At 32.6% G+C, this 16,929-nt stretch overlaps 2 protein-coding genes across 4 annotated transcripts; one reads left to right on the top strand and one right to left on the bottom strand.

Moving 5' to 3' along the window:
* Positions 1–1,013: 1,013 nt before the first annotated feature.
* On the bottom strand, positions 1,014–16,051 carry LOC134260358 (uncharacterized; the record flags this gene model as incomplete). The annotated part of the gene is made up of 5 exons (XM_062742929.1): positions 1,014–1,084; positions 1,233–1,295; positions 2,146–2,220; positions 12,057–12,154; positions 15,889–16,051. Coding segments are annotated over 5 exons (470 nt in total), but the record flags the coding sequence as incomplete, so codon positions are not given.
* On the top strand, positions 5,972–7,617 carry LOC134260359 (uncharacterized). 3 transcript variants are annotated; one of them, XM_062742930.1, is made up of 5 exons: positions 5,972–6,124; positions 6,214–6,326; positions 6,438–6,577; positions 6,819–7,015; positions 7,349–7,617. In XM_062742930.1, the coding sequence occupies exons 1-5, from the start codon at positions 5,972–5,974 to the stop codon at positions 7,433–7,435; spliced, it is 690 nt and encodes a 229-aa protein (XP_062598914.1). In that variant the 3' UTR covers positions 7,436–7,617. The 3 variants fall into 3 exon arrangements, with proteins under 3 accessions (XP_062598914.1, XP_062598915.1, XP_062598916.1); XM_062742931.1 differs by having other exon boundaries at positions 6,819–7,034; XM_062742932.1 differs by having other exon boundaries at positions 6,819–7,047.
* Positions 16,052–16,929: the final 878 nt, after the last annotated feature.

Raw genomic sequence — 16,929 nt, 5'->3', positions numbered from 1 at the left:
GTAACACCACATCTGGAGACGGAAATTTACGACTTTTTTAGGACAACTTAAACCATAAAAAAATTAATTTGCAAAAAATCCTATCATTCAATATTTGAAAATTTACGTTGAAGTTCAAGGTCGTCATTGTATTGATTAACTGTAAAAATATCGATTGGTGAAGCTGAGCTCAATATTGCACAGGGCAAAGTTAAACGAGTCATGATCATGAGAAAAACGTGTCATGTTTACATTTCTCGAGTACGGGAAAACCCAACTATGACGTCACACATTCCTGAAATAAGCGAAATAAGACAAACCCACAGAACTTTTCCGCCAACAACCATGTAAAAATATTTTTTGCGTTCTGAAATTTACAAAATACCTTACCATGTACATATTATGGCCTGTTTTTATGATGTTATACTACCCGTTTTTACCGTGTATGATCTTACTGAACTAAGAGATCCACTATGACGTCAAAGACGCACTGGACGCGCAGAGTAGGGAAACGGCAGAGTGGATTAATCTATTCCGTAATTTGATAATATTTGCAAGAAATTTTTAATATTTTCAGATATTTTTATACTAGATGAAGAACGAAAACAAACAGTCAAAAAAATTTATACAAGTACTGTAGTTTCAATCTCGTTTTGTACATATTTTATGAGAGATTATGACGTAAATCAACTGAGTCACGTGACCATACATCCTTCATCCCCTTAAATCAGCTTTAGTTCCTGATCACTTTTCTGAGTGAGCTTCACAATTTTGTTTTAGCCTTCTTAAATCTTATGTCTTGTATCCAAATTTGTTATTACAAACAAAAGAATAATTGATAGTTGTAGGTTTAAAAAACTTAAGTTGCAACCTGTTTAAAGAAAATATGCATTTATTTTAAATGAACTAAAGACAGAGACCATAAGATCTTTTGCTTGAATTATTATTATTAAGGTGAAATCAAAACCAAATAAGATCCATAAAGAAATTAAAAAATGGTCAAACATTTGCTTGACAATAATATACATATAATCTTATATTTGAATACCTTTGCTTTTTCCTTTTCGTTTGGTCATTTTCCTCATTTCTCTCTTAATTTCCTTCTCTGAATATAAAACAAAATATATATTATTTGATGTTAATGCTTATTTTTTCAGTCCTCTGAAACAGCTATTGAAAAAATATTAGTACATTGTAGTTGAAATAGGTGAATATTCACATACATTTTTTTAATTTAAAATTAGAATTTTTACCATTCGGCTCTACATATACAACACTGGAAACAAGGTTCCTTTCCTCCACAGATACATCAGTACCTTTAAAATAGACAAAATATAAATATAACAAAAGTGCTTCAACCCTTTTTAATGAACACATCTTGTTCCCTCTTGGCTTATCCTTATTCTTGGAAGAAAATTTAATTTACAAAGATTATGCAAAACCTTTCTATATAGACTCTGATAAAAACCCATATAAAACCCCTACAAAGAGCATGAAATTCATGATAGAGTATCAACAAACATTGCTCTTCATTTTCATGCATCATGTTTATAAATTACCCATATACATTGAATTTTATAAAAGAATGCATTTTACCTCAACAATCACTAGAGCCCCACCTTAAGTAATTTTTTTTTAAGATTTAAGATTTTAAAGCTTTAGTGTCACCCCTCAGGCCACGATTGGACAGGCACAATGAAATAAAAAAAAAGTAAAAAAATGTTTCCATTTACTTATTAAGCTGCTTAATGTTAAAGGTGCTTGGAATTAGTTTTGTAGTTCCAGAGAAAAATCTGAATATGTTCCAAAGCCAATTTTGGACTGACGATTGACTGATGATACTGTAAAAGCACAAATATTCGTGGGGGATTAAATTTCTTTTATTTCGTTGTTAACAATTATGAATGAAATTAAATTTAACACGAAATTTTATATGACTATACACTGAATAGGGCTACTTTCAAAACAACAAAATTAAATGCCAACTAAACTATTTTTGATGACAAATCAACGAAATTTTATCCCAACGAAAATTTGTGATTCTACAGTAAATGACAATACAACTACAGACAAAAAGAGTGACAATAAGGTGACTTTAAAAAATTCAATTTCTCACAACTGAAGTGGATAAAATTACAAATAAAACAATCAAGAGCTGCAGGATACCTAGTTCTGATGTCACTCCAAGTATGCCAATAAGGTCATTTCCAGCATCCTCTATCTCTGAAGTGGCGTGTTGTGCTGAAATACATTTTTTTCAAATATTAATATGCATGTACCTTATTATCAAATTACAGTCACATGACAGTCACCATGGATAACCCTCCCCTTACCTTATGTACAAATAAATCCAAATTTACCTATCACACTGGTTGTTGAAGCAAATGCTGCACAAACAATAATTGTACTCAGTATTTTTTAAAATGCAAATGAAACATTAAAGCCGAACATAACTAATGCATTTAGACGACATCAGCATTGTGTCAATTGTAACTCAGATTTTTTTTACGTTGTCACAATGAAATGATTTTGCACCTCCTTGATAATGCTAGGCAGCAAACAACGTATAGAGAAAATCATATTTCTACTAGTGTTGTCAATGAGTACCCGGTTAACTGTTAAACAAATATGCATTGGTTAGTAAAACTGCTTCTCAATTACTTGCAGATATATAAAATTAATATTTTAATGTTTACATCAGGAAGAAAAATGTAATTTGAAAATAATCAAGTTTTATTTATCCTATATTTAATAGTGAATTGATTGAACTGCATGATCTCTTATTTGCACTAGGAAAGTGATTGACAATGTATAAATTGTGTGTTTTTATTGAGGTGAGTTTATAGCCAGAGTTATTCCCCATGGCTCCCATTTTGTAGGTCAATTAACATTCCAAGATCCCCTCATTATTCAACTAAGTTCAAATTCTTACTAACAATGGTTCAACTGATGTAAATATACTTTTCAAAGTCCCCAGGTAAGTTTTTGCTTTACACTGCTTTAAAAATAAATAATTTAGACAATATAAATTGATAACAATACAGGATAAATAGAAGCAAAACAATTTTTTTTCACTTTTTGTTCTTAGTAGAGAACTTTTAACAAATTCCTACGCATAGCCTGGTTCCCTGTCCCTGTTTTGCTTCGTTTACTCTGCGTCACTGCCTCGGCAATGGTGAGACAGGGTACCAGGCTAAATTTTCCACTCATTCGGCAAACCTAATCAGCCGAGGAGTCCCTAATGATGCAGGTGTTAGGCCTACACAGTGCCCCCCTAGACATCGCCAGATTTCGTTTCTGGAGATAAACAAAGAAGACGCCATATTACACAAGGTATTAGGTATACGCGATTGCGGTATGGCGTTCTCCATGGTCAAATTATACAGCTGGTACAACGAAACTTATGCGGAAATCGGAGACTGCCGTACAATCTGACCACGTTTTAAAGTTTGTGTATGACAAAGATGCGCAGTTTATAAGGGGAATTGTGCAAGCCTCCATGCGAGACCGGAGCTACAGGTTACTGTAAGTTCATCCCATTTCTTTGAGATTTTTGGAAGAAAGAAAAGTTTTTTTTTTTTTAAGTCTTTGCCTTGCCAATGACCAAATAAATGGTTGACTACAGTATCTGAAGAAATTTTAAGGAGTTGAATGAATGTCATACAGACCTCTGCCTATGGCTGCTAAATCAAAGCTTTACAGTTTTATGTGAAGAATTAAACAGTTAAAAATATATAGGAGTATGTAAAGAAATGTTGTAACTGTAAATGGAAGTAACTTTTCTCTATTTTGTTCAATTATAAAGTATGAATTTAGACCCTCCAGCCCCTGCATGGGTTTTAGTTTCCAATTTTTATAGCCATAAAATGACTTGGAGTTGTAAAAGGGGTTTTTGAAGAAAAGTATAGCTTGCACCCCCATCTTCAATAGAACTCCATTTTTCATAATATTTATTTTTTTTATCTCTTGAAGAAAAAAAAATGTAGAGCAAGTTATTGAGTATATATTGTTTCTCCAAGGATGAATCCAGGATATGTCTTTGTACTCTCATGTCATCCAGAACTTGTGAATTTTTTCCTCATTTTCCCATTTATTTTCCCATTTATATATATTTTAATTTAAAAAAAATTAAATAAGACACTTTCACCTTGTTATGCTATTTTAAAAAGTTGTCCATATAATTTTGAAGCGATATGAGCAAAAATAAATCGATAAAAATAACCTATTGCAGATTTATTAAGAACAGGTGCATGTGGTGGATTTTGATCCGCTCCCGTATAAAACAAAAATGGCGTCGTACAGCAGACGCTTCTTACTCGTCGTAATTTTCGTTAAATAATGCAAGTAGAAAAATTACCATGGATAATTTCGTTTAGTATCATTGCATGCAGGAGAATATTCATTTGATTTGCACCAAAACATGACTGATTCTGTCAGGAAAATGGAAAGCTAGCCGAAAATTCTATGGCATGTCCTGTCGCACGACTGCTTTTTTGTGCGTTTTCAAAGACTTGATATATCAATGGTGAGTTTATTAATTCTAAACAACTTTTTCTTTCTCCGAGACGATTTGGGGTTTGGAAAAATTGTGTAATTTATGTATTTTGCAAAAAATTTACAAATAAATACCGTTTGACAGATTTTTAAACGTAAAAACGAAAATCGGCAATAATGGGTACTCGGCAATAATGGGTGTACTCGCACGTTATATGTTTTATCCTGCCTATGCAATAAATCCAGAACAAACCTCTTTCCGAATTTCCTTGACTGAAAGTGTCTATGCAATGTCTTAATACATAATAATAAATTAATTTACAATTCTTTTTTTTTCTCTCTCCACAATTTTCAAGTTTCCATGTAAACATGCTTTTTACTTTTAAAATTGATAGTATCAGATAATATAAGTAAAATTCTAGGTGGTTATTTTTTTTTATTTTATTAGATTACTCTTGGTTCTAACAACACAGTTGAACAGAGTACCTGTGAATGTGTACATGGGATGGACAAATGTCACCATAAAGCCAGCATTCTTCTGTATGGGTAATTTATATGCAATTTATGTAATATGTAAATTCACTTGGTCTGTTTTAGGTATGCTTTACCAAATTTAATGAAATAGAAATTATATCAAAACATGCACACCAATATATATACCCGGTATATACAAGTATGCAGTTCACCATGTGACTGTAGGTAGCAGGGTACTATTCGTGCCCTGGAACCTCCAAGTCCACTACCTTGGCATATATATATATATATATAAATTCACAAAACACCTAACTAACTCATTACACCCGGACTTTGGACTTCAGATATTTAATGGCTTATTTGACATTGGACTGAAATTCTGACAAGATGTGCAGTCTTTCCATTCTTTTTGCTTTTTTTGTCTTTTACATGTTTAGTTTTGTTCTTGTCTCTTTTGTTTTTGTGTTGACTTTGTTTTAAACTTTTAATTATACATTTATACTATCAATTTCAATTCAGTGTGAAGTTTTGCATCAAGTCACAATCTTTTTTGACAGATGCATTCAGCATAAACAATTCATGTGATTGATAAACTCATATTATCAACCTTGACACAGAAATAGTTTGTTGTACAAGCAAACAATCAGGGATTAGAAGAAAGTTCCAGTCGTAAAGCTTGCGGTTAGGAGGCGTATACTATTTACCTTGAACGCATCTGTCAAACTAGAAGATCGTGACGTAATATAAAACTTCAACTCAACTGCAACCTTTAGTAAAATGTTTAAATATTATTCACCCTATTTCTCATACATACTTAAAGGAAGTTATTTGTACATTCTTTTCACATGTATACATATTGAAATCCAAAATTTATTTGAAGTAGTAAATAAAATAAGTTTGAAAAAATATTTAACATATATACCAGTATTAAGAATTGGTGATGTAACTGCAATTCAGGTTTATTGAGTATTTGTTGTCTTTTTCTCTGAGGGTTTAATTTTTTTGTTTAATTAAATCAACAGCAATGTATTGGATACTATCCCCCGAGCCGCCTGTGCCCACACTTGCAGTGCCTCTAGTTGAAGACCTCATCTCTAGCCAGGAATTTATTTCTGCAGAGAATCCAATCGCTTGGATGAAGCAAAAATTAATGATAAATGAGCAAGAAATCCAACAGGTAAAGACAAATGAGTTGCATAATGAATAGAATGTATTCTGTTTCATTATGAATGTTGTTTAAGTTTTAAGATTTTTGTCATGTTTTAGATTGCCTGTCTTACCACTGGTCAAAAGGAAAATTGCATGTGGTCATCTGTTAGGAAGAATAGATCAACAGCTTCAAACTTTGGTTGTGTATTGGCAGCGATCAAGAGAAATAGGTATACTGGTAGTTTACATGCCTTTATATGTATATGTAATTATAAATGATACTTGTAAAAGCAGTTAATTATAAAATCAAAAATATTGAAAGTTTGCTCCTTATAGAACAGATATCCTGTCTCCTTATACAAAAGATTATGCTCAGCTTATGATCTGTCAAAGAAGGATGCCATTATTTGGGGGACGTGCAATGAAAAAGTCGCAGTTGAAAAGTATAGAACTTTTGGGGATGCAGTTGTAGAGCCAACAGGTTGGTACTTTTCTTTCCTAAGCAAAATTTCAATTTCTTTAAAGCAAATAAAAATTGATGATAAATAAAAATTTTTCTTGAGCTAATTTATTTAAAATTCAGTTATTAAACTGAAGTTGAAGATAATGAATATAAATATACTGTTTGTTTATTCTATTTATAACAAGTCATCAATGCATAAGAAAATCAGAGTGTTGCATATTAATGCTATTTTGAAACTTTATAATACTGTTCATATTAGGTATCTGGCTACACTGTAATGGGGTTCTTGGGTCAAGCCCCGATGGACTCATTCGTCGTCCTGCTGCATTCGGATTCAGCTATCAGAATCCAGGACTCGCTGACATATTAGAGATGTCAAACGTTAAGCCAGAAATACTGGAGGTGAAATGCCCCTTTTCAGCAAAGAATATGACAATTCCAGAAGCTATTGAAAAAGTACAGGATTTCTGCCTAGGTAATAATAGTGTGTATGTATTTGTTTGAATACGTTTCATGTACTGAGATATTACTTTAAATAATTCCAATATATTAGTTTGAATAAATTTAAGTACAATTTAGCAATTGTTGAAAAAGTTATTTCCTTCTGTTGTAATGTTAGTCCTCAAGGCAGATGATTTGCCTTCTCACTTTATTGTACAGTAAGGAACAAAATACTTATACATGTAAATATTTATTAGTTAAATAGTTTTGTCTTATATTAATGATTGAGGCACCAATGAAAATTCTTATTCTTTAAAAATCTTCAACATATATATTTTTTTCATATAGAGGTTCAGGATTTTAATGGAGTCAAGTCCTTCAAGCTATGAGAGAACCACCAATACTATGATCAAGTGCAAGGACAGCTTCATATAATTGGGAAATCCTTGTGTGATTTTATAGTCTGGACACCAAAAGACTGTGCGATTGTGAGAATTAACAAAGACATCAATTGGGAGATCAACATATCTGTTTTGACAGACTTTTATTTCTGTAAATTTCTCCCGTATTTACAACAGCTATAAGATATAACATTAAACATGGTGAAAACATTTTAATTTTAATATCTTAGTTATCTACACTTGCAAAATTCTGAGCAATTTCCTGCATAAGGGGATCCTGAAAATTGACTAAAACACAGCATAATTGAAAGACTTTTGTAGAAATATATCTAAATTGCTGCGGAACATGCCTTGAAATTTCATAATTCTTAATACGCTCATTTGCTCTTTCAACATGTATGCGTGACTTAGCAATTCTTCGACATAGTTGGACCTCACTGGAAAGGGAGGAATATTTAGATGTACTCCTTGGGGGCAACAACTTGTGAATAGTGAACCCTTTGTCTGCTAAGATCATATCACCTGGAGATAACTGTTCTAAGACTTTACAATGTTCTACAATTGCAACATCAGATGTGCTGCCAGGGTGCAATTTAGTAATAAATACCAAAGCACCATTAGGTGCAACACCTGTAACACTTTTAACAGTGTGAGAATTTTTGTATCCGCTGTATGTGCTGGCCTGCAATCTCATATCATTCCCTGGAACATCCTGGGTGATTTCTGTTGCATCAAGTACTATTCTACATGAACTAAAATCCCCAAAACTTGTAGGCATAGACCCTTCCACATTCGTCATGAAATTTTGTGGATGTAATGATTAGGTTCTTTAATTGTGCACATTGGATTTAAAAATTCGAAGCTTTTATTAGTTTCCATGGAAAGGGGGGAAAAGTCAAAATTCTTGAACTTCGATTTTTAAATCAAAGTACTGAAAGTACAGATAGGTTTGATGGTTGTCCAAGTTTGAGTTCTAGAAAAATGTCCATCCAATTGAGCTAAAACCTTTTTAAGGCTAATAGGCATGTTGTGTAGATGTATGGAACAAAGGTCATTTTGTGTGCATACGCATTTACGTGCGGATGTGTGCAACATTAAATGACTTGTATACTGAATATTGCTTTAACTTTTACACTTTTTTGATGAAATGCTCATTTCATAAGGATATTATATAAGGATATATTAATAGTGTAGATGATATGACATTGTCAGATTAGCACGAAATGATGTGCATGCACGTGCACTTTGCTCTGATTGGCTGAAACAAAAATTTTAATATCTCTTTCTTTTTTGATGAAATACATTGAAATTTTAAATAAGTCATGCATTACGACAAGTCATGCATTACTACAATATGATATATAACAATAATCATGAAAACATGTGCATGCATGTGCACTGCAATCTGATTGGCTAAAACTTTAAATGGCTATAACTACTCTAGTTTTGAACCAAACAGGATGGGATTTATAACTTGCATATGCATGCACATGCGCTTAGCTCCGATTTTAAAATCAAAGTACCGAAAGGACTGATACGAGTTGATGGTTGTCCAAGCTTAGCTAATGGGCATAGTATTACTGATGACAAAATGAAAATTCTCCATTTCGGGAAACATACGCTATTGCTTGCAATAGCAGACTTTCTAGTCATTATGTCGTCCCGAACGAAGTTGGGGACGACATATTGCGATTGTATGCATGTTTAAATACATCCTCAGTCTATCAGTAATATGATCATTTTTCTGCTAACTGTTGTTGTTGAAACGCAGGTAACAAAATTCGATGATAATCAGCATGCACAAAATTTTGCTGGCTAACTGTGACCTCTTAGCTTCGGACGTAGGAAATATTGATCCTTAGTAGTGCCTGACGCCATGGCATAAGGCAAGAAAAAAAAATGCTCAATAACAATAAAGAACAAGTATATAAAGCTCAAAAATAAAAAGATAAAATCACTGGCGGATTTAAAGGGGGGCGTGGGGGGCGCACGCCCCCCTAAAATTTTCAAAGTATGATGTGACTAATATTTAGAAAGCCACATTTTGGTACAAAACTAACCAAATAAGTGTTATTCTGCCTGGTTTTATTCATAAAATACACAAAAATCCAGGAGCTTCCGGGGCTGCGCCCCCTGGGCCCCCACTATTCAAAGTATGACATGACTAGTATTAAACACGTCGTACTTTGGTACATCACTAACCAATACCACTATTAGTAAGTAATAAGTAAGTAAATCGTTTATTATATAGTGGCATGTGTTACAATACAATGAGAATTGAGAAACATTCAATACATTTATTATTTTAAAAACATCCGGACCTATATGCTATTTACTTTTACCAAAATAATTGAAAAATATGCACTATTATTGTGCCTGGTTTTACTCTAAAATACACGAAAACCCAGGAGCTTCCGGGGGCTTCGCCCCCTGGGCCCCCACCTATATGCTATATACTTTTAACAAAAATAAATTGAAAAATATGCACTGGTTAATATGTGCCTGGTTTTACTCTAAAATACACAAAAACCCAGAAGCTTCCGGGGGCTTCGCCCCCTGGGCCACCACCTATATGCTATATACTTTTAACAAAAATAATTGAAAAATATGCACTATTATTGTGCCTGATCTTACTCTAAAATACACGAAAACCCAGGAGCTTCCGGGGGCTTCGCCCCCTAGGTCCCCATCAGGGCTTCGCCCTGGACCCACTGGGGGCCTTAAGGTGGCCCCCAGACCTCTTGCCTCAACAAAGTTATCCACGCCCCCCCTAACCACAAATCCTGTATCCGCCCCTGAAAATCACCCTTATACTTCATCAAAGTGAAACCTATTGTTCTTATATAAAATTTAACGATGCTTTTTCATTCGCTGCATCTAATAATTCCTTATATCATTCATACTTTAACTGAAACCTGTTCTTTTCACCTGTGTGCTGTTCTTAAGCCCGGCTTTCAGTACTTTCAGTACTTTGATTTTATTGAAGGGCTTTAACACAAAATATAGAAATGTAAAGGCACTCTAGAATTCAAAATTCGCAATGTTCAATACTGCTTTTATCCTAGCTCCTTCAAACGAATTAAGATCACGACAACTGCTCCTTAAAGAGTTCACACAATTAAAAAAGAAAAATCTTATTAATATTGAAGATTATTTCATGTATGGACTAGGTTGTCCTCTATAGTTACTCTAGATTCTTTTGTTGGAAAAACTCTCTTCACTCTCCGGTCCATCTTGTCCCATTCATAATCTATAGGTTTGAGATGTAGATGACATTGAAGCTTATATACCGAAATTGTTTGTACCCGACAATATTAAGCCTACAGTACATAAGGTCTCCTTACATGCATTCACCACTCTTCCAGTTTGTTTCTTATAATTTGGATAATTAAGGAGACTTCAATTAATTTTTAATGAGTGCAGAGCAATTGAACGTGCAGATAGGTTCCTTAGATTATACAATAGTGAGTAATTCTTATGCAGTAGACCTGTTAATGTGTCATTGTAGTACAAGTATATGTCTTGACCATGGGCACTTCCCTGTTCCAGTTTCAGTGAATTTCCAGTTAACCCTTGGATGGTTTAGTAGTATTTATTGAAAATCTCTGGCAATATTTAATGATTATAAGGAATACAAGTAAGCTATGTGCATCTTCCTGACGGTATTTTTAACGGTTTTACATACAATAAACAAATACAAAGGAATGAAATACAACTCTCCTTTACTACCACCAGCTTGGACCATGTTAACTTCATGCACAATTGCACATTGTCGTTCATATATACACAGCATTTTAACCAATCTTTTTTCTGTTTTTTGTAATCAACTAAAGATGGAGAACACATGGAATTTTAAATAAATGCAAGATACACCCAAAAACCAATGAAACTCGCACATCGTGCTTTTTAACAAAAAGCGGTAATGGTTGAGTATAATTATACAATTATACGTTCGATTCCAATTTTTTTGGCCATAACAGGCAGTCATTGGGAAAAATAAATCAAAATTGTTAACAACTATTTAATTAATACTAAGTTTTAAAATACCTTAGAAAATAATAAAAGTGGGGACTTAGAAATTTTGACCAGTATATAACATTATTTTTCTTATGAATATTCATTTGGTACAGCCTCTTTTAATTTAAAATTTTTTGACTGTAAATATTTTCCCCCATATCTTTCTTGCTTGCATGCATGTTTAAAACTGGTTGCTCAAAGAGGAAGTTCATTACTTTAATTTCATTTTACATTCAGAATCTCCCCAAGCATTTCTAGATTGCACTAGCTCTTCATAAAAAAATCTACCTGTTTATTCTAGCTGTTTAAATCCTGATAAATATATATTGTATTGCTTCACAATTATTACTGAAAATCAAACTGTACAAAAGAAGTCCTTAGGCTACTGAAAATATTGTATCAAAAACAGTGTGAGTTGACATGTAAGCAGCATTTTTTTAGTATATGTCAAGCTGTTTAACAGACATTAATATACAGTGTAATTGCTCACATTATATCTATGTCTATCCCTGCTATTTACCCTATGTTTTGTAACAATTTAATGATTACAACCAAAAACATCTATAAGAGAGGAAAATACATAATAATGAAAGCTTTATAAGACTATCAATCAGAATGAGATATATATATATACATACATGATGATGAAGGCAATGGTTCCAATGATGATGGCCCAGCAGAGGAGGTAGATGGTTCCTGTGATAGTGACTCTGTAGGTTCCGCTGACTGTGGATATCTTGATAATAGGGAAAAAATTCTAAATAATTGCATGAATTAGAAAATTTAATGTAATACACTTAAAAAAAAACTAAATATGTCTTTTTGATTTTTAACTTAATTTCAAGCATTGGGTTCGATACAAACATATGTACAAAATGAAAGTATCAGTCCCCAAAATGATCAAACAAGCAATATTGACATTTCATTCAAATTCAGTCAAAACCAATCTTGTGTAACATTCAAACTTCAAAAACCCTGACCATGCAACTTTCCTAAAGGAGGAATTATTATATATATATATAACTGTTTCTGGTGAAATATAACTATATGTGGCATGATTCAGCAGTTTTTCAGGGCATATGGATTAAGATATCATATTTGCGATATAATGGGAAAACTTCTTCGAAAATGTCATATAAATCTATCACAAACATGTCAAATATTGCTGATTTCTGAAAAAAAGTTTGTATTATTTATCCTTGATCAATATTAAGAGATGGCCATGAAATGTGTAACCCTGGCTTCTAAAGGTTTCTGCCTTTTAAGGGGGATGTACGGCCACATTTAGTGCAGTGAGAGCAAAATGTAAACATTTCTTCAAATGGCTAAAATACATTATATTTTGATCAAATTTTAAGTCTTTTTGATAAAGATACAATAAATATGCATAACCGAATGCATGTTGTGCATAAATAATCTATACTTTTGCAGAAAAATGCTTTTGATATGCTCCTTAGAACTGCGCAGCTACAGAATTCAGCAAAGCCTTAAAAAATCCAAAAAAATATGCAAACTGTGCATTAATGTTCTCTCTACAACCATTTGTTGAGAAAATGTCTAATTTTTGCACTTTTAAATGAAAATTTCAAGTTCAAAGCAATGTACCATTGTCTTCAAAAAGAGTGTAAAGAACCATGAAAGTAGTTCATGGATAGCAGCACGTGGTCTATTTTTAGCACAGAATCTTGTTTTCCAGACCTCTTCTTAATATGGAGGGGCATAACAATCTTTAAATGTAGAAGAGAATTACAGTTGAAAAATATTCCAAATAATATATGAACACTTTTAAAAGAGGAAAGGTGTTATAGTGTGGCTTGAAGTAATTTATTTAGTATTATTATCGAACAGTTTTTATATAGTTTACGCATTGATATTAAAAAAAATTAAACTCTTTGATTCCAGGTAAGGAAAAATGAGCACCATCAAAGTTAAAAATTAAGAGTTTGTAAGTTTGCCACAGATAAATTATATTATCTATTAAAATTTAATTATCTACAATAAAACACAAAGAAATTAGACACATAAGATTGATACGAATGACCTTGTTTTAGTACCTCCTAGTACGAAGCGTTATCAAAAATTTCGCGAAATATCTCTATATCTACAAAACCACAGTTCAGATTAGATAGCCAAACACAAGTTCTATAAATAGCATATGCTGAAGTTTTGATCCTTGTTTGTGATGTCAATCTGAAAATGACGTCATTATTCAGGTACTTTTGACGAAAAATGGTTGTCTCAATGGAACTCGTGGCACATGTATATCTTAGAAATGCCTTTGAAGTAGCGTATAAGAATTTGTTCATGTGAAGCAGTTTATTAAATGGCTTCCTATAATTTCAATCAATGATTGGATATCGTTTTAGTGAAGGAAGGCAGATGGTTAAATATGATACTTGTTATGTTGCCCGGTGAAAGCAAGTTTGAAAAGGGATGTGTTTTTAATAAAGCAATATGCTATCAAAGACCTTCAATTAAAATTTTACACTTTGAAAAATACTTCAATATTTCAACAATAATAAATATCAAATACCTAAGATATTGTTTATTTTTTGATCACCCCTCGTATATTCTGTCAAATAAACATGCATTTATAATTTTCATCACAGAGGAGCAACAGTTGAAAAGGCATGAAATCATTCAGAGTGGGTTAGGAGATTTAATGAATAACTTTTTTTCTATTTGCCCATATTTTCAAAATTACAATTACAATTCAATTGTACAAAGTAAAGAGAAAAAATCAACCTATAAACATCTTTAAAATGATGTTTGGTGGTCCTCCCAACTCAGGGAAAGATTATTGGGTCCGTATTTATAGGTGAGAAAAAAAAAATCCTTAAAATTTAAACAGAATTGTTGACGGAAGAAAAAGAAAAAAAATATCGTGTAATGGAATGTTAAAAAAATGAGTCGGGTCATTTCTAGGCAGTATTTTTTATTTTTATAACAAGTGGTATTATAAGGCTAGTACATGTTCCATCACATACTTAGTAATGCAATTTTAAAAAATCTTTGACACTATTTTGAAAAACAAACATAGGATTTTCGGGGGGGGGGGGGGGGTAGCACTCACTTTTTTGCGATGATAGACATAGCATATATGCAATGGACCTTTCTTTGCAAACATTGTGCTCGCTTCTAAATTTCATAGAAACAACTCATTATATTTTATCAAGATTCGCATGTTCAATGAGCGAGAGCTTACAACGTTGTCAACATAATGAGACATGATGCGTTTTCGTGTCCAAACATTACTCCATACAATGAGTGGGTCATTGCAAACATTCTTGCTATTTATGTGAGGTGCCTGAAGGATATCCTATAACTGCCTATTTTTTCTATCTAGCTTCTAAACAAAATAGACATATGTACCAACTTTTCGAATGTAAGACATGTAATTACAATTTATTTTTCATGCACTGCATATTGTTTAACATTTTCAAATTAAATGCTAAGCATCCTCCTTGCAGTGCCCCATTTGAAAATAACTTCTATCGCCACAGAAAAAAGACCCAACGTAAACACATATGTTTAGGACATTTTTATCTTTTTTTCTTTAGTTTTAAAGTAACCAACAAATTATCAAGACTTGTTCCATAAAAATTAAATATAATCATGGTAATAAACGGATTCATCCACAGCAGATATATGCAAATGCCAACCATGTGCTTAATGGATTAATATTATCGAGGAATTTCGAGTTGTAAATAGAACAATTTTTCCCGATTTGCTGGAGTGAGGTTAAAATCGCGTTTTTTCATTAATCAGACGATGCGATGCAACAAATAAAAGTAGTAAGTAATATTACCTAATGATTATTACTTAGTAATTTCTTGTCTTGATGTTATTATGGTCGCATTTATTCTAAAATCATTGTTATTCGAACTCTGTGTGACAGAGGAATGGCGGACCAAAATAAACACATGGCCTCAGGAAGACACCCATATGAAAAATCAAATTTTCAAGAATTATGGATAATGACAAGAAAAAAACGAAACAAATGGTTGTAGCCATATTATCAATGAATCAAACTAACCCCATTTTCAATGCATTTTTCATCTCATGAATGCTGTAGCTGCGCAGTTCTAACATGATTAATTTTCTTCTGATTAAGACAAAATAAACTTAATTGTTTACTAATTTTGGTCTCTAACAGTAGGTAATTAGTGCATTAGCACTTTGAGTAACTTTGGGCTAGTTTGGTAGAGTATTAAGCGCATTCTTGGTATTTCTTAGTTTACACCAGACTAGATCAAATATGGCTTGTACATCCCCCTTAATGTTTTATATTTACATTTGTTGATGTTTTTCTTTATATAACAACGATAATTTGGATTATCCTTCGGGCGTTATAGAATTTGATCACATGACCGACTTCATGTCATATTCCCATGAAACTCTAAAAATGATATCTTAATTCTTAATTAGAAGTATAAAAAACTTTTGGTCATATATGACTACTATTCATACCTTATTGATATGCTGCGACAAGATAATAATAATTGCAGCTTTTCTTCTCCATAGTGTGATGGAGGGTGCAAAGGCAAAACAGCCTCGGGAAGTCCCTCCACCACAATATCCCCTTTTCGAACCATCTTGTAGGGAAAGCACCCTGCTTTGTCTGAAGCTTTTCCTGTAAAAACAATTATACTTAATTTTCCAGAGTATCATTCATAAATCATTAGTGTTCAACTTCAAACTAACCCAAAAACGATTCTACAATTCCAATCATAACTAAATGATTTTTGATGAATATAAACTTTAGAAAATCCATTCCAATATATAAATATATAATTTTTCAATAGGAATCATACTTAAAAATATCAAATTATTAAAGGAAAACAAAATAAACTCTAGAGGTACTGTGAGCAATGAGCTCACTAAATGATAACCCCCTCTCCCATATGAATATAATGGGAGTGTCCATGTTTTGTACTGGGAAATCCAAAATATGTGTCCGATCCAAAAGTAAAATAGGAGGTGCATAATGGCAATATGTAATAAAAATTCTGTGAAATTTCATTCGATCAGTACATGGTATGAGGGGAGTTGAGGATATGAGATGGGTACCAAAGCGTAACAGCCAGACGGACAGACATACAAATTACTATTTACCCTCCTGATTTAAATTTCAAGCTGGGGGTATAGTTAAACAGGGGCAGATGGAGCATAATTTAATACACATGTACATCTCTTTTGAGAATGTTTTAAAATTATATATTTTGTAACTTGATATATATATATATGCAAAATTTTATGCATGACTATTTTAAAATATCCACATATTTTTGGAGCTCAACTTATATTGAGACTCAAAACATTGCGATACATTTTGAACTTAATAATGATGATAAGTTTTAGAACTTCAACTTTTTCCCTATTCAAACCATTGGTATAGTCGGTTGAGCACTTGCTCTGTGATCGGAAGGTTATAAGTTCGAATCTTAGCCGCGACTGACCTAAGTCGATAAAAAATAGGTAGTGACTGTTCCTTCTCCATGCAATCGGAAC

Source organism: Saccostrea cucullata, unplaced genomic scaffold (assembly GCF_032062105.1).
Source record: "Saccostrea cucullata isolate Sc308-1 unplaced genomic scaffold, CSIRO_AGI_Scuc_v1 ctg12792, whole genome shotgun sequence".
Classification (NCBI taxonomy): Eukaryota; Metazoa; Mollusca; class Bivalvia; order Ostreida; family Ostreidae; genus Saccostrea; species Saccostrea cuccullata.
The sequence above is the reverse complement of the archived record's forward strand: the minus strand, read 5'-3'. Positions and strand labels throughout refer to the sequence as shown.

Coding starts and splice junctions, on each gene's coding strand:
- LOC134260359 (XM_062742930.1), top strand. CDS start 5,972: ATGTATTGGATACTATCCCCCGAGCCGCCTGTGCCCACACTTGCAGTG. Junction 6,327..6,437: donor GCAGCGATCAAGAGAAATAG/GTATACTGGTAG, acceptor CTTATAGAACAG/ATATCCTGTCTCCTTATACA. Junction 7,016..7,348: donor TTCCAGAAGCTATTGAAAAA/GTACAGGATTTC, acceptor TTTTTCATATAG/AGGTTCAGGATTTTAATGGA.